At 46.4% G+C, this 22,865-nt stretch overlaps 1 protein-coding gene across 1 annotated transcript; it reads right to left on the bottom strand.

Annotated features, from left to right (window-relative positions):
- Positions 1 to 2,359: 2,359 nt before the first annotated feature.
- col6a1 (collagen, type VI, alpha 1) lies at positions 2,360 to 22,197 on the bottom strand. The gene is made up of 35 exons (XM_071902174.2): positions 21,955 to 22,197; positions 20,987 to 21,116; positions 20,658 to 20,858; positions 20,361 to 20,520; positions 19,679 to 19,792; positions 18,619 to 18,639; positions 18,301 to 18,321; positions 18,145 to 18,189; positions 17,937 to 17,990; positions 17,690 to 17,734; positions 17,143 to 17,169; positions 16,922 to 16,948; positions 16,721 to 16,765; positions 16,554 to 16,607; positions 15,860 to 15,922; positions 15,707 to 15,769; positions 15,554 to 15,607; positions 15,398 to 15,433; positions 15,244 to 15,306; positions 14,910 to 14,972; positions 13,301 to 13,363; positions 12,712 to 12,774; positions 12,565 to 12,615; positions 12,440 to 12,475; positions 11,972 to 12,034; positions 8,353 to 8,418; positions 7,230 to 7,265; positions 6,844 to 6,880; positions 6,599 to 6,607; positions 6,343 to 6,476; positions 5,812 to 5,921; positions 5,031 to 5,217; positions 4,765 to 4,939; positions 4,581 to 4,610; positions 2,360 to 4,125 (listed from the first exon to the last, which is right to left on the bottom strand). The coding sequence occupies exons 1-35, from the start codon at positions 22,034 to 22,036 to the stop codon at positions 3,518 to 3,520; spliced, it is 3,036 nt and encodes a 1,011-aa protein (XP_071758275.1). The 5' UTR covers positions 22,037 to 22,197; the 3' UTR covers positions 2,360 to 3,517.
- Between the last annotated feature and the right edge of the window lie 668 nt (positions 22,198 to 22,865).

The following is a 22,865-nucleotide window of genomic DNA, read 5'->3' as shown; positions in this document are numbered from 1 at the left end:
GTCTATATAAATAAGTTTGGAAGATTTTGTGGCAAATGACATTAGATGCGGAGATGCTATATATCCATATTCTTTAGGGTTTAATGAATTGCTGCCTGGAGGAGATGACATGGAATTCACTGTGTAAGATGTTTAAGAGACTAAACAAATAATGAATGAAACTAAACAACTTACCCACCCACACACTTTTTTTAAAAAGATTTTTTTTTTTTGAGAGTAGGATGGGCCGTGATCGCCAAAGGGATGGCCGATGGTGAGACAGCGGCCGGCATGTTGCCATGGCGACCGAGCGGGGCGCGGGAGAGGAGGTGAAAAGAGGGGAGATGAGGTGAGGAGAGGGGATGAGAGGAGGAAAGAGAGGAGAGTGGCCAGCTGCTGACCAGAGTTATTACTGTGTAACTCCTCTCTCTGTCTTGGCCTGGGACGGGTTTTTCCTTAAAAAGAAAAGAGAGAGAAGCGGAGGGGGGGAGGCAAGCGTGTGTGTGTGTGTGTGTGTGTGCGTGTGAGGGAGAGATGTGGATGGGGGAGTTGGGGGGGGGGGTTTCTGGTCTCTCTTAAAAGTGTGAGTCATGGAATCGGAATGGCCCTCCGCCTCTCTCTCCCAAATAAGAGAAAACCAGTCTCTCTCTCTCTCGCTCTCTCTCTCACACACACACACACTCAATTTTTCCTTTATTTCTTTCACATGGACCAAAAGAGCGATTCAGTCTGGGGGGATTTCTGCATAATCAGTTCCAGAATCACAAACAACTTAACGTCCCAACAGCGCAGCAACTTCTCTCTCCGACTGCAAACATGCACAGCGGAGACAGAGACCAAACAAGGCAGCAGGTAGAGAAGCGTTCCAGCAAACCAGCACCTATATGTGCAAACTACCACACATTTGTACATGAATGCACATCCACTAATGCATACACCATATTTGCAGCATGCACACACACATGCACACACTCTTTATCTCTGTGTCTGTCTGTGTATGTGTGTGTGGGAGCGATACAGTCCCTCCACATGTTTCCTAATGCAGATCCGCAGCCTCTGCATGTCAAATACTGTCCATAAGAACAAACATAAGATATGACAGTAAGCTTCTGATATGCAAACACATCTTCTCTTCTCCTCTGCTGCTGCTTATTCGTATTCTTTCTCCCCCTCTTTTTTTTCTCCAGATGTGCTCTCTGCTCAGACAAGGCAGCTGGGAGTCGTTACCTAAACGCACGCGCACACACACACACACACACACACACACGCTCGTGCACAGATGCACGTGCGCGTGGTCAAGCGCATGTGTGAAACTTATGTCACCGTTGCCAGTGAATTTCAGTGGAAAAAGGTTGCGACGAGGGCTGAGAGTAAGATGGTAGTGAGAGGTTTGATCCAAAGGCCTTTCCTCCCTTTCCTCGCAGGAGGAAGGAGGAAATTGAGTCTCAGAAAAATCACGGAGCAGCCAAAACAAATTTCTGAGGAACAGTCGCACACACACATACACACACACGCGTACACGCAGCTCACACGGATACACGCATACAAATACGCATGGACGGAGCAAATACGCACGCACACACGGACACACATGGACACGGACACCGTGGAATGTTGCAACTGTGATAAGTGCAGTTTGGGCTCCAGATTTTCCGAAAAAAACGAATTTCACAGGAAGGGATGCATCAGCTGTATCAACCACATCCAATTCGTGTACGTGCACACACACACGCTCACACACACACACATATACACACACACACGAACGCACACAGTGTAGATCAAAATAGTGGCTGACCTCAGGAGTGCAGCAAAAAAGAGAAAGAAGAAAGTAAGTCACACTGAGACAGTTCTGTAGAACTACCGCTGGCGACTGAGCGTGCAGCTTAATATAAAGCATGTGTCAAAACGAGACAGAGGGGAACAGAGAGAAAGAGACTACTGTATGCGAGCGCTTGTGCATTCATGTACATTTTGTGTGTGTGTTCTTGTACTTTTACTCTCATCTGCACAAGAATAGAAAGACTTATGTTGCCCAAGGACACTTCAGCAGGACGGATGCTTGCCTGCACCCGGGCCTTCTGTTTGGAGGATGGTCTCCCTACTCACTATGCCACTCTGCTGACCCCAGAGATGGTGAAAAGTCAGCAGGGAGTGAACATTTAGTTGGCGCTCATGTTGAAAACCGGCCATTTTAACATCTGGACTTAGAGATAGAATTAGTGTTAGGTGAAGGAAAAGGTTAGGGTCAAGTATTTAGCGGTCAAGGTTAACAAATTAGGGAGTGAATCCAAGTCAAAGGCATATTTATGCGTACATGTGTGAACATGCAAAGGGAAGAGTGTGTGTGTGTGTGTGTGGACAAAAGTGAGCTGAGACATTTGGGTGTAGCAACCTTTATTGAAGGAGCTCTTACATCACTGCTGAGGGTGTGTATCCTCAGGTAAAGTATCTTCTTTAACAACATGGGTAGAGGCTGATACACTGAGACTAATAGCACCACAGATAATAACAACAGTGCAGTGACTCTGGGCCACTGCTGATAACAAAACCGACGGCTTGTGTGTGGAAACTGCAGGTATGTGTGTGTGTGTTTTCTGTGTGTGTATGTGTGGGTGTGAGGGGCTCACGGCATAGTTCCCTTAGGGTTCTTTTCCATATCAGGCCGGACCATCAGTCATGACAGATGTTTTCCTGCCTGACTGATGATGGCCGAGGGTGTGTGTGTGTGTGTGTGTGTGTGTGTGTGTGTGTGTATGTGTGTGTTTGACAGAGGCCGCTCTGGTGCACACATGATCCAGAACAGCTCTCTGTCATCATGTGAACCAGTGACCCAAGCAGAACTGTTTATTGAACAATCCCCCAAGGCTACACATAAAACATCACATCACTACACATACATGGATATGCACACACACACAGAGGTGCACACACACACACACACACACACACACACTCAGACGTGCTGGGTCCAGCTGGTCTGCTCTCATTAGTACCAGGTGAAGTGCTGATGGGTTTTGTCTGATGTCACGTCCTGTTTTCCCTGTCGGTTTGGTGATCTAAGAGCAACAATAACCGGGTCCACATCAGACCCTAAACACTATCCTTCAAACTGAGGGAGCTCCGGTCCTGGAGAGACGAGAGACTGTAGCCTGACGAGCCATTCTCAACCCACACTTTGCTCCACATTGGTTTGCCTTGAATTATGAAGTCGAATTCAACTGAAAGATGATGGATCCAGACTAGGTGAAAGTGACACAGGAATGTAAAGCGCCTGAGTGGAAATCAGCCCAATACCAATCTGAATGGAAGATAAAATCAGGTTTAGACATGGCTCTTATCAGTGGCTCTCCAGGACCGCAGCTGCCCCTTTTCTTAGCAGACCTTTCCGTCTGCCTGGCACACAATCGTTTGTCGTTTTCTGACATTTCTTTTAAAAAAAGCACTTGAACACAGTGTACGGTAAATGAGTGAGACTGAGTATTCATAATGGGACTAAAAATCTAAAGCGTGTTGGTCCTGTTGTGCGGGGCCCTGCTCAGGGCAGGGACACCCTGCGGGAGACGGTTTGGTGGAAGACCCCGCGCAGCAGAGAGGGGTAGTCCGGGACGCGGAACAGGTGGCGCTGGGCGTAGGTGACGTCGTCCTGCCGCCCCTTGCTCACCAGGGTGCGCAGGTTAACCTCGCTGACCTGGTTGCCCACGGAGATGACGAAGAGCTCCACGCCGGCGTCGGTCACCTGCCGCACGCGCTTCTCCAGCACGGCCTCGGTGACGCCCTGAGACCTGCCGTCCGAGAACAGCACCAGCTTCTTCTTCCTGTTGCCCGATGAGTCGCCGCGGCCCTCGAAGCGCTGCAGGGCGAAGCTCATGGCCTCCGTCACGGAGGTGCCGTCGTTCTGGAAGGCGGCCTCGTCGACGCGGAAGACCAGCTGGGTGAGGTTGGTGGTCAGCTCCTGCTCCATGCGGGGCGTCCGGCTGTACTGGCCCACGGCCACTCGCACGGCGGCGCGGCCCCTCCGCTCGGCCGTCAGGAAGCGCTCGGACAGGCGGCGGACGAACGCCTTGCTGGTCTCGAAGTTCTTCTGGCCCACGCTGGCAGAGCTGTCCATCATCACCACGATGTCGGTGTCACCGGAGAAGGTGACTGCAACACACACACAGCACAGCCGATCAATTACTAATCTCAATGATCCTAGTGATCTGACAAGCTGCAAGACAGCAGATATTTATATATCTTCAATTCATATATGTTCATTCTTTTCACTCATAGATTTTTTCTTGATACATTCTAGTATTTTAATTGTTGGTTGTACTATGTTTAAGCTCTTTTCTTGTCTAGTTTTATTTGCTGTATCCTATTATTTGCTGCTGCAACGACCCAATTTATCCAAGTAGATCAGTAGGAAGTAAAAAAGAAGAAATTAGAAGTGTCATCTAATCTAATTAAGACAGAACAAGAGAAAGAGAGGGAGAGAGAGAGAGAGCTTGATAAAGACATAGAGATGACAAGATTGATCAACAGATTGATCAAGATGACAGATCAGAAAACCAACAGTACCATCAAATGTGAAACTGTAGTATATTAAAAAATGGACTTACTTGGACATTTGTAGTCTGGGCACTTCTTATCTGGCGTTGGAAGTAAAAAAAAAAAGGGATTAAGTCCATTTACTTAGAATTCTTTCAAAGTGTAAACACAAGTAAACAGACTACAGTGAAAATGGATGTGTGTGTGTGTGTGTGTGTGCGTGTGTGTGTGTGTGTGTGTGTGTGTGTGTTGTACCTTGGCAGATGCTGGTGGTGAGGTTCTGCAGGAAGGTGTCGTCCAGCAGCTCGGCGAAGTTGTCCAGGACGAAGGAGAAGCCAGGTTTGTCCTGGTCGCTCTTACACACCACGTCCTCCAGCTGCTCCTGGTTGGGCTGCCGGCCTGAGTAGTCCTTCACTCCTAAACCGCCCACCTGGAGACGAGGAAACGCATTTTTAGGATTTCCGGATGTCAGTTCTGAGTGAATGCGTGTCCGCGGGCACTGATGTGCGTGTTGCGCTCACCCGGATGCCTTTTCCGCACAGGGTGTTGAGGGGAACTTTGTCCCTGGAGATGTCGGAGCGGCCGTCGGTGAGAACCAGGACGACTCGGTTCTCCTGCTTCAGGCGGCTGATCATGTTGGTCAGAGAGTACTGCAGGGCCTCGCCTGTGTAGGTGGCCTCAGCCAGCCAGGTCAGGCCTCTCACCCTACTGCGCACGCACACACACAAACATTTGAAAACTCACAAAACGGATTTTTCCCAGGAAAGACCTGCCAGACGCAGGGTGTTTAGCACAGCAAATGTAAAAGCTTTCATGAACTGGCTAAAGGTTGAATCACTATTGTGTTTTATCAATCAGCGATAAGAGTAGCAAAACAGGGGGAATTGTCTGTGGGAAAATATTGTGGATTATTACTCTAATCCCTGTAGGGAAATTCTCTTTCACTTGCCCTCCTCCAGGGAGGTCAGAGGTCAGGGTCGGCTACAAAACAACACCCCCGGAGCTGGTAGGGATTCAGTTTCTTGTTCTAGGACGCTTCAGCAGGGCGGATGCTTGCCAACACAGCGACTTGAACCCCATTCTTCCAGCTGAAGGATGCTGTCTAACCACTAGACCACCCTGCTGCCTAACTGAAGCAAGGCTGAATCACGGCTGAACCGTTTCCCTGACCGGAAATCGAACCTGGGCAACAGCCGGTAGAGTGTCGAACTGTCTCCAATACAAGAGACCAATCAAAGAGCAGTCCAGGGAAAATTCAAGGCAGGAGTGTGTGTGTGTGTGCGTGTGGGTATGTGGACTCACTGCTTAAGTTCGTTGAGGGTCTGGATGTCGGGGTCGCCCAGTTGCACGGCTTCTTGGGCTTGTGAACCGCTGTACTGGACTACGCCCACCCTGGAGTCATTAAATCCAAACTGGAAAGAGAAACAGGACATGGTGACCGTGTGTTTTTCTGTGTGTGTGTGTGTGTGTTTGTTATGTGTCTGCGCATGTGTTTTCCTCCGTCAACATTGCTGCACCCCACCCACCCTGACTAATTATATCCAAACTGGAAGGAGAGAGTCACTGGAGGGACATAAAAGCAGTGTCCAAACCCTGAGAAAATCCATTCACACTTTCTATTTTGAGGTCTGTTCTCAAAGCAACGCTTCCTAACACCTCTGAAAACAACTTGCACTGCACTGCCAGTATCATTTTGAGTAAACAATGCATTCCGTGACGGTCAGACGTCAGTTATCCCACAGTGATGATGCAAAGATGAATGAATTTGAAAATGGAAATACACACTCAGACGATGTAGTCAAATGTCAAGACGCAACGAGATGAAGATCGTACCTTGATCTGCTGGTCTTTCATCAGTCTGTCGATGACGGTGATGATGAAGTCTTTGGCAAGAGCAAAGTTGGAGGCACCGATACTCTCTGAACTGTCCACAATGAAGGCCAGGTCCAGAGGTCCGCACTTACACTCTAGAGACACACACACACACACACACAAATTCACCATGGGACGAGTATCACATTGGCAGCTGAATAAGGGGAAATAATGATGATAATGATTTTCATGTGTTTCAGATCGGGTATAAACTTACCACAACAAGCTGTGATGTGTGGGAAGAGGAAGATAGAGGGGGGGAGAAAAAACAAATCAAAACAAAATTAATTAATTGGACAGAAAAAATCTTAAGACAACAGAACCTGCTTAACCTTCACATTCTTCAGGTTTCGATTGCATGCGTGGGTAATCAGGCACGGAGTTGAAAAGGGCGAGGGTTTAACATACGTGTGTGTGTGTGTGTGTGTGTGGAAGTGTGTTCATTGTCTCAGGATAACTTACAGCAGAGCTTCATGATGATATCCAGAATTTCACATTCCTGAAGGGAGAGGTGGAATGTATGTTACGGTATACCATAATGCACCGTTGCATAGCCTTACATAAGGTGCTAGACACAGTTTGAAGCTACTCCAAAATAAAACAAAAAAAAAAAGCAAAACAAAACATGACAATGGAGATTTTTCACTGAGCGAGCTGCTCGGTCAAAGGCGAGGCTTTCTGTGTTCAGGAAATTGGCAACGGACTTAACTTAGAGTATCAGTTTCAAACTCAAACCAGCACAGCCCAAGGGGGAATTAAGTCTGTGGTACTTAGCTGTGCCGCCATGCGGCTGAAATGAGGGGCGGGGGTTCAGATTAGGTGCACTGATTAAAGGTTTTTAAACTCACATCAGTTCCTGGTGGTCCGGGAGGCCCAGGAGGTCCCTGAAGAGAGAGAGAGAGAGAGACAGAGAGAGAGAGAGATAGAGAGACAGAGAGAGAGAGAGATAGAGAGAGAGAGGATGAGTGATTAATTCCCCTGTTAGCAGTGAATGTTTATCAGAGTAAAGCTCTGGCCAAACAACAGTTTATCTGCCCAGAAAGGGACTGAAAGGATGACAGAAAGCTAGAACCGTGGATGACGTTTCACTTTTACTGGAATAAAAAGGATGATTTTCACAAGAAAAACCATTACTCCTTTGAATTCACGGTAAACCAGAATCCCTCAGTCCCTGAACCCACATCCACACCCACACATTTGGGTATGCCGCCTTTCTGCAACAACAAGCGAATCCTCCAAAAGTTCTGTTCCCTTGCCACACCATTTTGTTTTTTTTTGCGCCGCTGCAGGAAAACCATCTGTTTTGTTTTAACAGACACAGAATTCAGTTTTAAGAGCGTTCTTTCTTGTGACAATGACGCCAGGCTAGCATGCGTGTGTGTGCACACAGGCAAACACACACACACACACACACACAAAAGAGAGAGACAGCAGTTAATTGCAGACGGGAGGAATCGTCCCACAAAGACATAACTCAAACTGTTCATGCAGAAATATGCAGCAGAGGCTCAGGCCAGAGCAGAAGGAGAGAAGAGAGGGGAGGGAAGAGGAGAACGAAAGGGTAGAGAGGGGAGGAAGAGGGAGAGGGAAGAGGTGGAGAGGCGAAGTGGGGAAAGTGTGAAAGGGTGCAGTTCAAGGAGAGATGGATCGGGGCCTTGGAGAACATGCGTTCTGTATCATATTTAGGACCAATTTCTGCTCATTATCTCATTATGGTCCAGCGCCATGAGCTTTCAATTGCTGGTTGGTGAATTGAAATGTTTTTTGCCCAGCAGATTACAAAAAAGGGGGATGACGGCAGTGTGTGTGTTAATGGTTTTGGGGGGGGGGGGGGGGGGGGGGGTCTATTTTGCAGGTGTGGACAATAACCCCTCCAATGTCTAGACTTGTATACACATACAGACAAACCTACACACACACACACACACACACACACGGTCAGCTCATGCCCTGACTCGGCGGCATTCGTACCGCTCTGCCCTCAGGTCCCCTGTGACCTTTGGCCCCTTTAGGTCCTGGATTCCCCGGAAGGTCGTTCTGTGGAGAGAGAGAGAGACAGGGAGATAATGAGAGAGGCCCACGCCCCGGTATATACACTTTAAGGGTTAGACAGTGAGTACAAGTAAGTACATTTAATACGGTATATGTGTTGAATGTGTACTGGTGTAAACATCTATCACCGTCATGCACCAATTCTCATGACAAGATGACAGCTTTGTGTCCGGTAGGTGTGCAACAAATTGAAAAGTCTTCATAACACCGACCGCAGGCGACAGCTCAGATATGTAGCACAGGTATGTGCTGCTGCTGCTCCTCTGTTACTGCAGGGATCATATTATCTGCCAATCTGCACATATCACACCTAGAGATCTACTAGCCATACCTTTGTCTCAAACGACGGAGTTACAGCAGATTAGGGATCTAAATGACTTTCAGAAACATCAGGTATGTGCTTGGGGTTGGTTCATTCTTTTGCACTAGATAGGGGTTGGGTATTGAAAAGAGATAAGGTATCAAAAGGTATGAAAAAGCTTCAAAATGTGAAAATGAGAAAGTTTTCCTCATGTTTATGGATATTTGTCCTGAGGAAACCAATGGAATGTGGTCTGATTCTATTTAGAATACCAAATAGCATGTTCAAATGATAATTTACAAAAATAATGAATGAATAATGATACTACTACTACCACTCCTACTACTAATGATTTACTTTGCATTATTAAATCATTCCGCTTCATTCCAAGAAGAAAGATATAAAAAAAGTAGCGTTTTAGAGGAGGTATTAACCGATCAAAACTGGTATCAAAGTATCAAAAACCCTCCAACAATACTCAAGCCCTATCGCTAGACTAAGATCAGCGACTCTGAGAAAAGCCACTAAATCCATTTCGAATCTTAATGAAGGCCAGGTCTGGCGCACTCTGCCCCGCTGTCCGCCACAGCAGTCCAGCTGCAGGGGGAAAGAGCAGCCAAAGCCCCTGCAGCAGCTGCACTGCGACCCACGGCTAATCACTGGGAGATTATGGTGGAGACTGAAGAAGTGTGGAGAATAGAGAGCTCAACACTGTAAATCTGTTTGGGGAAACCATTTGCACTTTAGGTTCATGTTCCCACAGCTACAGTTACACACTTTAAAGGAGGTGCGGGCATTTTGGTCTGAGAAATTCAAATGAATGCAAAATTGCAAGTCGAGAGTGGATACCACGCTTAATGATGTTCTGCTCCAGACACTATTTTTAAATTGCAAACAGAGGTGCTTGTTGGAGTTGAGGGTATTGTCTAAATACCCATTTGCGTCACAACATGTTGGAGAGAAATAAGATACAGGAAGGCAGGCAAACACTGTGAAATCACAAATCATCGTAATAAATCATTTCTGCTCTTTGAACTGAGCTCAAGGTCATTTCAAACCAGCTGGACTCCACTGCTGTTATACTGCCATCTAGCCATCTATCTATAGTAGAAAGGTAGAGAGATGAGAAAGGGAGGTAGAGAGAGAGAGAGAGAGAGAGAGAGAGAGAGAGATAGAGAGAGAGAGAGAGAGAGGTAGAAAGAGAGGTAGAGAGAGAGAGAGAGGCTACAGATACATTCCCTTGGCTAAAAGAGGTAATGCCAACCACCTGGCTTTTAATACACACACATGCATATCTGCTCTCCGCCATGAGCAAGAACACACACACACACGCGCACACAAACACACACACACACACACACAAGGATCCAATTACTGCACATTCCCAACTTCAAACAGTCTCTGATGTATAAAACATGGCCCATATCATCCATTCAGATACACACACACACACACACACACACACACACACAACACAATGTCCTGACACGGATTGTATGGCGTCATATTTGACGACACAGAGCCAGATGTGACTGTTGGTGAAGATGTATATATTATCATTCCGTTGTGTGTTAAAGAGGTGAAGGAGTCAAAAAGGTGTGACACACCCCTGTCTGTCCCGTCCTGTCCTGTCCCCTCTGGCCACGAATACTGCAGGCAACTATGGACAAGCCTGTACAGTGTAAACATTTTTCTGAACAATTTCACTCAGAAATCCAGTCGCTCAAAAATCACAGTGAAGCCCAAGCTGCATTAAACTTACCAGTTCAACTTCTTGTGATTTGCAGTCAAACTGTTTCTTACATTGTATCGTCCACACTCACACAAACCGGTGAATGGCTGGGCGCAAAACTTGGTGAAAACAAGCAAGTGATTGTTAAGAGAAAAAGAGATTGTGGCCTGTTTAAAGATGGATGAATGACTCTGGGGACAGATGGAATGTAATGGATTCACTTTCTCCAGTGAGATACATAAAATATGGCATCTTATTATCTATTTTTATAAAGGTCGTGCCATCCTGACCGAGGGAGCAGCAGTAGTGGAAAGAAAGAGTGCTACGATATTTTCGTGAAGTAGAGGTAGTAGTTCATTAAAGTAGCACTTAAGCATCTAGTTAGTTTGGAATCAGTAAGATTTTCTGCATGTTTCCAAACTGTTCCTCCTATCTTCTCGGTTTTTGATGATGTCCTTACATTATCATCTTGAGGACCAGGGATGGATCAATAAAACTTTCAGTAAGTTATGAGAGGTTTTCCTGTGCGCTGCTCTTACTACTCACTGACAGAAAATGGAACAAGTAAGCATAGGAGTAAATGCTTAAAAAACTGGACCTGGAAAAGTAGCATTACTCTAAAAATCTACGCAATTTCTGTAACCTGTGTGGTTTTACGTAGCTCCTTTCCACCCCTGGAGAGCAGTCATACACTCCTGCCTTATCTTGATGAGCTAAACCGATCTGACACTTTGATCTGCAGCTTACAGAGTGTGATGCCTCTCACAGGCAGACGTCAGGGTGCAGGAGGTAGGCATGAGGGAAAAGTGCAAACATGTGCAAAGATGTTTATGTCATGAAGCACGAACCATGGCGACGTAATAATTTCAACCTAAGCATGACCAAGTTGAACCAGGGGTTAAAACTGTTACAACTGTCACGCAACGGATACACGAGTGGACACACACATGTACACCCAAACATGCGCACACATGCCACACACGCACACACACACACACACACACACACACACACACACAAACATGCAAAAACACATTCACACACTCCAAAAGAGAAATGCAGTCCCTTCATAGTCTCCACTCATTTCCTGGTATCCTTGACAACGACATATACACAGCTGCATCAGCTCAAAGCCCTCTTCCCCATAGACACACACACACACACACACACACACACACACGTTCAGTTCTACTTGACAAAGCATTTCCAGCTGCGAAACAGAGGGAGATGGACAGACAGACAGACAGACAGAGTGAAAAACAAAAGTAAAGTATTTCGAAAGTGGTGGTACAGAAAAACAAATGAAAGACAAAAAAGTCTAACTACAAAAGTATAAAAAGAGACCAATAAAAAACAGAAGATATGTAAATGGGTCTATAAAACGCGAGGGAGTGAAATGTGACTCACATCCTGCCGGCGCTCCGTGCCAGGAAGGGATTAAAGGAAGATAAAATGAGATAAAGAGAGAGGAACGACTCCAAAATGGAGACAGGGGCGGAACTCACATCGGTGCCTGGCTCTCCGGGCTCTCCGTCGTCTCCTTTGGGTCCGGGTGTTCCCTTGCCACCCTGAGGGTCAGAGAGCAACGGTTAGAGGTCGCACGCCAAGTACTAAGCTGGAGCATGAAGTTCAAGGTTACTGATATGCTGCCAATGACTAGTATTCTGTATCTCAAAATGTATATTTGAATATTTCCATAGCAAAGAATTCAGTATTCAGTGGAATCTGATCAAAATGCTGCATATAGAATCAGCTCAAGTTAAGGGCTTCCCATTGACAACCATGTGTAGTATTGATGAATTCTACAATAAATATGTAATGAAACATACTGCTTCATATCCTTCATATTGAAGGTGGATGACACTGACTGGCCAGTATCTGATTTTTTAATAAAAGGCGGATATTGGCCTGATATATTGACAAACTAATACATCGGTCTGGCCCTAGTTGAAGGTGAAAGGTCATGAACTTACCGGCTCACCGGGGTCTCCGCGTGGCCCAGGGTAACCCTGAAGAAGACACAAATGTTCATGATGTACACACAAACACACACTGACACAAATTTACACAGAGCATGACATGTAATAAGTTCACGTACCTGGAAGCCGTGGCAACCTGACGTTCCGTTTCCCTGGACACCATCTTCTCCCTGAAATGAAGGAAGAAGGTTTATCTCAGGCACACACACAGACATCATGGCATGGCATATGATGGATGGTGCCACATCTCTCTCTCTCTCTCTCACCCTCTCCCCCATCTGGCCTCGGTCTCCTGGAGCTCCTTTGATTCCTCTTGGTCCTTTGGCTCCCTGGGAGATGAAAGGAAAGATGAGATTAAAAACATATGAAATGTGACATGACATTTGTAGTGTTTGTTGAAAAGGGGTAGGATGGCGTCAAGGCATTGTGTGTGTGTGTGTGTGTGTGTGTGTCTGTTGCGTGTGTGTAAGTTTGGAAAGTTATAAATTATTGTTGCAATACCCATTGTACTGAAAAACAATGGGTAACTGTAATGTGTCCTTAAAACTACTGGCTGATTACCTTGATTGTGTGATAATGGGTGTCCGATCATTTTAAACATCTTAAAATAATGATTGTTAATAGTAGTAATATACCGTAGAAGATTGATGATAACACATTTCTAATTGCAGTCTGTGAATTCAACTGCACATTGTTATGCAATTTGGAGGTTAAACAATGGGTAAATGGCAGATTACACTACGTGCCAAGTTGGACTGATCCTATGCTTTAGGCTACTAATTCCAATTTTAAGCATGTAATCAGTTATCTGTGTGTGTGTGTGTGTGTGTGTGTGTGAGTGACTGTTGGATTCACCTCTGGTCCAGGTGATCCTTCATCTCCTCTGTAGCCAGGAGACCCGGCCCTGCCAGGCTCGCCCTGGAAAACAACACCACCATTAAATTCTCTAATGAGACACCATTAAAATTCCAACAAGCAATAGTCACAGTGCAATTTGTTGAAGAAAACTGGTAATATATCTTATTCAGATGGCGGCCATTTTGAACTTACATCACGCCTGCACATCATGCAGGCATCAGGAATTGGGTAAACATTAGGTTCACATTTTAAGGTAGGCTATTTGGCCCACTATAGCTAGTTACCAGAGTCTAGCCTCGGTAGCCTTGGTATTAGCTAACTAGCTACTAGCTAACTAGCCGGTAAGCTAGCTAAGCTAGCTGGTAAGCTAACCTCCCTGCTAAATTCAAGCACTCGCTGTAGTTGTTGTTCCTGAGACTGCTAATTTGGTAACTGTTAGGTCTATCTGAAGACTTGAGGTAACGTTAGTTTTAATGCCAATTTTCCAGGTAGAGCTTCCCACCAGTTTCCCCAGTGTGACGGAAGTTCAAAATGGCCGCTGTGGAAATAAGGTCAATACAGCAATTTCCTGAAAAAAGCCCACAGCTCTGCCACTGCTGTATACCCAAGATGATAGTAGCTTCCCAGCTCTAACAACGGTCCACTCATCTAGTACTTTACACAGCTGTTAATGGGTTCAGAATCATAGCCTAACATTGGCAGAATAAATGCTACAAGACTCCAATAAATATGACAGCAACAAATACTGCTGAAATAGCACAATACTATAACAGTGGAATACTGCATACATAATGTAGCTTGACAGTGTTTATGCATGTGTGTGAATGATATCCATGTGTGCAGTGAAGTCTCAGTAACTGTGAGGTTGCAGTTAGGTCTTCTCAGTATGAGGTAGCCTATAGTATGTGTCGTTTATTCCATGTTTTCTCTACTATTCAGTTCCCTACTATTCATTCAGCTCTGATGAGGAAAGGAGGCACAGCCTAAAGCACAAAAGAGCCATTGAGAGTTCTGACATCACGGAGGTTACCACAACTAACGCATGTAACGTATTATTATTATTACACTGCCTTATGCCTTATTAAGAAAACCATACTGAGGCTTTGGCTCGGGCAGAGGGAGAAGAACTGAGTCAGAGAGGAAAGAGTGAGTGCTGATGTTCCCAGGAGGAAGAAAGAGTGAGAATGAGAGAGCGAGCGAGAGAGAGAGAGAGAGAGAGAGAGAGAGAGAGAGAATACTCAAACACAGAGGAGTGGGCAGCGCTCTGAGGCACTGTCCAGTTTTCGCCTCTGTTTAGGCTGCTGCTCATTTTAATCCCCCTCAGTAACAGACGCGGATGAAATATGGATTCACATGCACCCATGCTCACACTCATACACGCACACACACAAAGAGACATGCGCACACACGAGCGCAAACTGCCGCTCCCTCTCTCCGACTGGAAAAAAAGGATGCTGCCAGAAAGAGAACTGGGTGGTTTGTACTTGGGGCCGTGTCGCCTCCTGCAACACTACGCAACCGGCCAATGAACAGTAGTGCTGCACGTAGCTCCTGTGTGTGTCTGTGTGAGTGTGTGTGTTTATGTTTGTGTGTGTGTGTGTCTTACTGGTTCTCCGTTGGGGCCAGATGAGCCCTCCCTCCCCTGCTCTCCGCGGGGTCCGGGCTCCCCCTGGCAAGGAAAATGACAAATGAATAAATGCACTGAATAAAGTCTTCAAGGCAATAACAATAGACAATCGAGGCACACGGAGCCAAGCTTTAAACAAAGTTAGGTCAGTAAGAGCACAATACAAATGAGCTTACAAAACAGTATGACAGCTTTTAAGGTCAATACAGCTGCTGTTCTCCCAGTTCAGGAGTCCAATTGAAATTCATCACTAATAGAAACCTTCATCAAGTCCTTATCAGTGGATGTAAGTCTACTCCTTATCATCACTTACTCCCTCTCCTCTCGGACCTCTGTTTCCACGGGAACCCTGCTCCCCCTTCTCTCCAGCTTGTCCCTGACAGGGAGTTGAGAGAGAGATGTTAACACACACTTTGGCAACACACACACTCTCACACACACACAGGGTCAACATCAGTGCTATTTACTCTGTCTCCGCGAGGCCCATCCGGTCCGGGTGCGCCCTGAAACACACGAGCACACACACATACATGACGTCAGGCATGATGTTGAAGGTTATGAGTTTGATATGGCTGGGGTTGTCCAGTGTCTTTATCACAAAACACTGGTGTGGAATCACTTACATCATCGCCGCGCTCTCCTTTGTCCCCATTGGCTCCGCGAGGGCCCCGATCGCCCTATCAAAGCACAGACAATCACAGATACATGATACGGCCTGGCTTGTGCGATATATAGACATTTCCTACACATCTCTGTTTTCGGGCGTCTCGACATACCTTGGATCCCAGCGGGCCGAAGTTCCCAGGCCGTCCCAGTTCGCCGTCTCGTCCAGAATCTCCCTGGAACAAGCACACAACGTCTCAATACAGAGTGGCAAAAAGGCTATTTGACCATCTTTGACAGAAACAAGTATTTTTTTTACGTCTTACTTTAGTTCCTTTTTGTCCATAAGGACCGGGGTCTCCCTTTGGACCAGGCTCTCCCTGCAGGCCCTGGAAGCAGGAAACACAGAGGCAGCTTCACTACATGATCATAAGCAGCTGAAGCCACAAGGCTGAAACTTCCAGGCCGCTGTGCGCTTGCATGCGTGTGTGTATCCGCGCGTATATGCGTGTGTGTGTGTGTTTACAGTATGACTATATGGCTTCATTTAAACAGTCTGTCAGCAGAGAATGTAAACGGAGCGCTGATTAAAGACCAAGGTGCCTCGGTCCCCCTGCCCTCGGGGCTCCAGACGCGGGGCTAGATGTTGGTCAGGGCCGCGTTTCAAACTCCAACTTCGGCTAATGACTAAACTGTAAACAATGTGCGGCTGAGCCACAGACTGTGATGGACTGGTGTGCGTGTATATTTGCGTGTGTTTGAAAGAAATAAAGGGACAGAAATAGAAAGATATAGAAAGCATGTGTGTGTGTGTGTGTGTGTCCATGACCCGACACCAGCATGTGTGATTGTTTGTCTGTGTGTTTCGCAAATGCAGCAAAAACGGTGAAAATGTCAAGGAACATGACACATCACTTGAAGGACTTCCATCTGGTTGTGATTCAGTGTGTGACGTCAGTGTGAACAGGCGTGTGAGATCACAACAGTGGGATTAGTCTGAGATTAAGATATACAACTCACGTCTGATCCGGGGGAACCTTTACAGCCGGGAAGGCCAGGGAAACCGGCTTCACCCTAACGAGGAAAGGAGGAAAAAACGCATAAGGATAATAATCTCAACAGCTGCATCGCGTCCGGTCAAGACAGCTAGAGCTGGAATGACTGGATGTTTGGGGTCTGCAACTCACCTTACGTCCATCAGTTCCATCCGTTCCCCTTTGACCTTTGTCTCCCTGAGAAAGAGAGAAAGGTAGAAAGGCAGAAAGAGCGAGAGAGAGAGTAGGAGAGAGGGAAGTGATGGGAGAAGAAATGAACCATTAGATTTCAGAGCAACAGCCGACAGGAGAGCATCCTTCAGAAGATCAGACAACAGACAGAAAACAGCTTACCTTGTAGCCTTTGTGTCCTCTTTCACCCTGTAGCAAACAGAAGAGATTGATCAGCCATGTCCAATCACATCACACCATTCCATTCACACTGTACCATACTAATTATCTTCAATACAATTCTCAAATCAAGTACATACAGGATATGGCGTACATCAAGAGTAATCCTAGGATATACAGTATGTTGAAACTTGTTGAAGTATACTTTTTGTATTTGTCAGTACCTTGTCTCCTCTGCCACCTCGGTCTCCCTGGAAACAGAAACATACAGAGTTATTATCATTATATGCAATATAGTGGTAAATAAACAGGTGGGCAAACCCTGACCTCCAGTCAGTGATCATCATAAGGCAAACAACCGCCAAAAATCAGTAATACTTTCAGACATGCATTAGAAAAATGCTTTGCTTCCTGAAAGACGGTATCCTCATATGACTTACTTCAGCTTGATACTACTTACTATGATGTATTATATGAATCTAGCTCATAACGGTTTCTGTCAGGCTAAAAAAGTTGGGCACATTCTATTCATCAAACAAAACGGTGGGTAAACTAGATTTAGGCGGGTTTACCCTCCACTAATTGCTGATTACATGCAATGTAACACTATGTAATGGTGTAAAACCTTATTCATTATCCATAGCCTTCTTATGTATCATCACTGCCACCATTAAAGCCTGTTAAAATGAACTGATTCATGACGTTTCTGTTGTTGTTTTTGGTCTCTGTCCAATACAAAGGTAGGAATTAGTGGTGGAAGTGACACTATACCTTCATTCCACGGTAACCAACAGGTCCAGGATCTCCAACACTTCCCTGTAACACAGTGAAAGAAATAGTGGTTAGGACATTCAAATGGCACTTTCATCAAGCCTTGATGATCCCACTCAAATGACTTGATATTGTAGCCATGTCACAGTGTTTGTGCAAATCTAAGGAGATCTAATGAATTGCGTCCATTTGTTTGTGTGTGTGTGTGTGTGTGTGTGTTTTGTGGGGTGGTACGGGAGCTACTTACGACGTTTCCAATATCTCCTTTCTCTCCTGGCATCCCTGGTCTACCTGTCTCTCCCTGTAGAGAGAAAACAAACCAAAGATGAGTGTAAAAGTTTGAATGCGACGGTGCAGTGCTGTGTATTTGGTGTTCTTCATTTTTAGGCCAAGTGAAAAACAAAAAAAACTGTTGCAGGTGCGAGATCAGTTGTATTCATGATGTAATATCCCACCATGGAGCCTTTGTCTCCGTCTGGTCCTTTGGGCCCTCCTGGAGCCTGCAGATGAAACACAATCAGTAATGTAATTGTAATGTAATTTCTCAAAAAAACACATAAAGCCTAAAAAAGCATAGGAGTGACCATTAAGGTGTAATATGGGTTACTTACACTGCAGTCGAAAGAGCAGCACTGGAAAAAAAAGAGAAGGATTATGAAAACCTTAAAGGAGGTTTCAGGTGGATTATGATCATATTATTATCATCTGTATCTGTCTTTTCTTAAATACAATAGCTTAAGTGATATGGTCAGAGTCCAGTGGAGTCCTCAGAACGTTAACATCACCCAATGTCACACTGTAGGATGAGAGAAATCCAGCCTTTCTTCCCAATCTACTTAATGTCTATACAAATTACTGTTTACCTACTCCTTTAAATTTGACCAGAGTAAGCAGAGATAAACAAAAAGATTGAAATTGAGAAGACATACCACATCCTTTGTCTCATTTGTCTGAAAAGGAGAAGAGAAAGCTTAGGTTAGTTTAATATCAAAATGTTTAATTCAATGTAAATGGTGAGAATAAAGGAGAGGAGAGGAGAGGAAAGGAGAGGAGAGGAGAGGAGAGGAGAGGAGAGGAGAGGAGAGGAGAGCAGAGGAGAGGAGAGGAGAGGAGAGCAGAGGAGAGGAGAGGAGAGCAGAGGAGATGAGAGGAGAGGAGAGGAGAGCAGAGGAGAGGAGGGCAGAGGAGATGAGAGGAGAGGAGAGGAGAGCAGAGGAGATGAGAGGAGAGGAGAGGAGAGGAGAGGAGGGCAGAGGAGATGAGAGGAGAGGAGAGGAGAGCAGAGGAGAGGAGAGGAGGGCAGAGGAGAGGAGAGGAGAGCAGAGGAGAGCAGAGGAGAGGAGAGCAGAGGAGAGGAGAGCAGAGCAGAGGATAGGAGAGGAGAGGAGAGCAGAGGAGAGGAGAGCAGAGGAGAGGAGAGGAGGGCAGAGGAGAGGATAGGAGAGGAGAGGAGAGGAGAGCAGAGCAGAGGATAGGAGAGGAGAGGAGGGCAGAGGAGAGGATAGGAGAGGAGAGGAGAGGAGAGCAGAGGAGAGGAGAGGAGGGCAGAGGAGAGGATAGGAGAGGAGAGGAGAGGAGAGCAGAGGAGAGGAGGGCAGAGGAGAGGATAGGAGGGCAGAGGAGAGGATAGGAGAGCAGAGGAGAGGAGAGCAGAGGAGAGGAGAGGAGGGCAGAGGAGAGGATAGGAGAGGAGAGGAGAGGAGAGCAGAGCAGAGGATAGGAGAGGAGAGGAGGGCAGAGGAGAGGATAGGAGAGGAGAGGAGAGGAGAGCAGAGGAGAGGAGAGGAGGGCAGAGGAGAGGATAGGAGAGGAGAGGAGAGGAGAGCAGAGGAGAGGAGGGCAGAGGAGAGGATAGGAGAGGAGAGGATAGGAGAGCAGAGGAGAGGAGAGGAGAGGAGAGGAGAGCAGAGCAGAGGAGAGGAGAGGAGAGGAGAGGAGAGGAGAGGAGAGGAGAGGAGAGGAGAGGAGAGGAAAGGAGAGGAGACGTACGATCATATCGATGATGGTGTGAATGGTTCCCATCTTGGTAGACCTGGACTCGTCTGCAGCAGTGAAGTTCTGTCTGTAGTTCTGGTCTGTGGCAATAACTGACAGCCTGGTGTCCTGGTGAGACGGAAAACACAAACATGAACACCTACAGGCCTAAAGCTAGAACCTACGCCTTCTGGTGAGCTACAGTACATGACTCTATTGATGACATAACACCATTCTCATCTATAATATTATCTGCACTTAATAGATTCCCATGTACATGAAGAACACCCCAAGTATTTTTGCCTAGACAAAACTGCTGAGTGGCTGACTTTTCTTTTGCCTTCAGACTATTTTCAAGCCAAGACATTATGTCAACATCGAATTTTGGGTGGCCTATCCCTTTATATCTGAGTCCTGGCATCAAGCCCTGTAAGATGCAGTTCAGTGTGAAAAGTTGCAGGTTTCAAAATGTGGTTAATAAACTCATTGTCATCTCTTAATGATATGCGGAAATCTATGTATATGCGGATACATGCAAATATGCTTTTCAAGAAACTGTATTGCTTCTAAAAGATTGATAAGGAAATGTATGTCGCCCACGTCTAAAGGGGCTTACCTGCTTTATGGTTCACATGTGCATGTCTATATGTGTGTGTATGAGTGTGTGTGTGTGTGTGTGTGTGTGTGTGTGTTATACCTCCTGGTCAGGTGAGATGGCCACAGCAAACACTTTAACCCCGTGTTGCCTGGCTTCATTGGCGGCCTCCTGCACGCCTCCGCATGGCTCCTTGTACCCAGTAATAGGATGGCCATCAGTCACTACTACTATGTATTTGTTGTCGTGGTAGTGGGAACCCCTGCACGCAAGCACACACATACACACACACACACACCACACACACACACACACACACACCCAAACACAGAAAGGTTATCAATCTTGCCATTACATTTCCTAGTCTTCCAGTGTGAGTGTGTGTTTGTGTGTTATTACCCGACGAGCAGCTCGGCAAGGCCTCTCTTGATGGCGCAGTCGGTGTGTGTGCCCTTGCCGATGTACTTGATGGTATCGATGTCGTTCTTCAGCGCCTGCCGTTCAGTGGCGATGTCGGTCAGCTCTCGGACGAGGATGATCTCGTCACTGTAGTGCAGCGCTCCCGAGTTCCACGTCAGGTAGCGGTCACACGGGTGGCGCCTGGGTGCATCAGTGGTAATAACACAGCGGTCAGCATCATATTGTTATGCAAAGCTGTACAGATAGGGGGTGTAATCAGGCCCAAAGAACAGCAGGCCCCTCCCGGAGTGTGTGTGTGTGTCTCTTACATGTCCTTCAGTTCATCTATGAAGCGCTTGGTGAAGTCTTTGATCTGGTCAATGTAAAAGTTGGGAGGGTTCTGTCTGAGGGCGACACTCTCCGATGTGTCCAGTACGAAGAACAGGTCGACAGGACACTCTGCTCACAAAAAAAACAAAAGATGGCCGGAGAAGTCCGTTGAGTTAGTCAGCCAATTTATCCATCATCAATCACCCACACAGCCACCCAACGGTGCACCCAAAGTGATGAAATCAATCAGTCAAACAATCAATAAATTGACTGGTGCATGTATCGTTCAATCATCCATCCATGCATTAATCCCAGTGATACCAGTACAGTTATCACTACTGCAGCAATGGAGGCCTACAGGCCAGCAGGGTGCCCAGTATGGCAGCCACAGGCATCATGGTGGGTGTCATGGGCCTGGTCCACCTGTCCTATCCATCCTCATACAGGTGTTAAAACAGGTGTGGGCCTACATCCATATTCATACTGTAAGATGGCGGTCTCCATCCATCTCTGTAATACATTACCATACAGCACCTTGGCAGATGAGCAGGCCTGAGGTGCTATCAGCTGCTCAGGTCAGTGTCCACATTCACCACTTTGATGTCTATAGTCTGCATTACACCCCAAACTTACCAGCCTGCTATAGGCCTACCTACCACTTATAGTTATGACAACCATGATTGGACTGAACTAGGGCCTGCTCACAGTGGACTAGGCTGCTATCATCATCTGACCTCATTTGCTGTTCATATTGCATCTACTGCTGATTTTGCGGGCGCATCAGGCTGGGAGCAGCAGCCTATTCAGCCCAAAGAGAAGAAACATCTGGACTAGTTCCTGTAGTCCAGATCAATTCAATACGCCGAGTTGTATTCACACAAACAGAAACACCATTAGACGTTTTCATATGGACTAGGAAGTAGTGATTTTCCTTGTAAAGTAGATAATATTTTTTCGGCAAACTTACCCGCAAACCGGGGTCTCGGGACCTGCGCTTGCGCTCCAACCAAGACGCACAGCAGCGCGAGGAGAACTCTGAGAGTCTCCATGGTGGAACTGCAAAAAAAACACTACAAATACTAAAAAAAAAACTAAAATACCCCTATCCCCGAAAACACACCGAACCTCTCCGACCCCAAACCCGGTACCTCTAAACCAATTTGGCGAACTTTTGGAAATCCAGCGCTCCGCTGCAGTTTGTCCAGGGCGAAACCAGGAGCGCGCAGAGGAGGACCAGAACGCTCGGTGAAGGAGGAGGAGGAAGAGGAGGAGAAGTTCACGCGCTTTCTGGGGACGAGGAAACGGCCAGAGCGCGCATGAGCCAGGGAGAGAAAAGGTTTATGCAAAATCCCAGAACCGTGCCTGCATGCTTCCTTACAAGGGGCCCACTGGGACCTCTTCCATGCAAACACAGGAATAAACACTAACTGTAAACTACAGGCTTCACATGATGTGCAGACATTTCTACATATTATGTGACGCAATGTGCAGGCATTTCGTTTTCATTTTCTCTCTGTTTGCAAGAAAGAGGGGGCTTGGAAAAGCTGAACTTGACTATTGTCTTTTCATGATGATTTTAGAACATGTTTAAGCAAGACCAAATGCCTTTTTGTGTTTCTGTCTAACACTCACACAGGTACAGGCACACACCCACCCACACACACATACACACTCACACATGCTCACACACACACACACAAACGCACAAACACAAATGCACAGATGTAGAAACATGAAGAAATGCAACACTCAATAGATGCACCCTGGAGTAATTTCATCAGTACGCAAGCTTAATGGTAAACAGCTGACAAACATCTTGCAAGAATTCTGCATTCTCTTTCTGTAAATCTCCCTCCTCTCTTCCATGGAAGAGGTGGG

This window comes from Centroberyx gerrardi, chromosome 13, assembly GCF_048128805.1.
Source record: "Centroberyx gerrardi isolate f3 chromosome 13, fCenGer3.hap1.cur.20231027, whole genome shotgun sequence".
Lineage (NCBI taxonomy): Eukaryota > Metazoa > Chordata > Actinopteri > Beryciformes > Berycidae > Centroberyx > Centroberyx gerrardi.
The sequence above is the reverse complement of the archived record's forward strand: the minus strand, read 5'-3'. Positions and strand labels throughout refer to the sequence as shown.

What these genes read in the sequence shown, in the direction of transcription:
- col6a1 (XM_071902174.2), bottom strand. Translation starts at nt 22,036, where the DNA reads ATGGAGACTCTCAGAGTTCTCCTCGCGCTGCTGTGCGTCTTGGTTGGA. An exon ending in GGGGACCTGAGGGCAGAGCG is followed by an intron (nt 7,266 to 8,352) that starts GTACGAATGCCG and finishes CTCTCTCTTCAG; the next exon opens with GGACCTCCTGGGCCTCCCGG. An exon ending in CCCAGACTACAAATGTCCAA is followed by an intron (nt 4,126 to 4,580) that starts GTAAGTCCATTT and finishes TGTGTGTTGCAG; the next exon opens with TCACCTTCTCCGGTGACACC.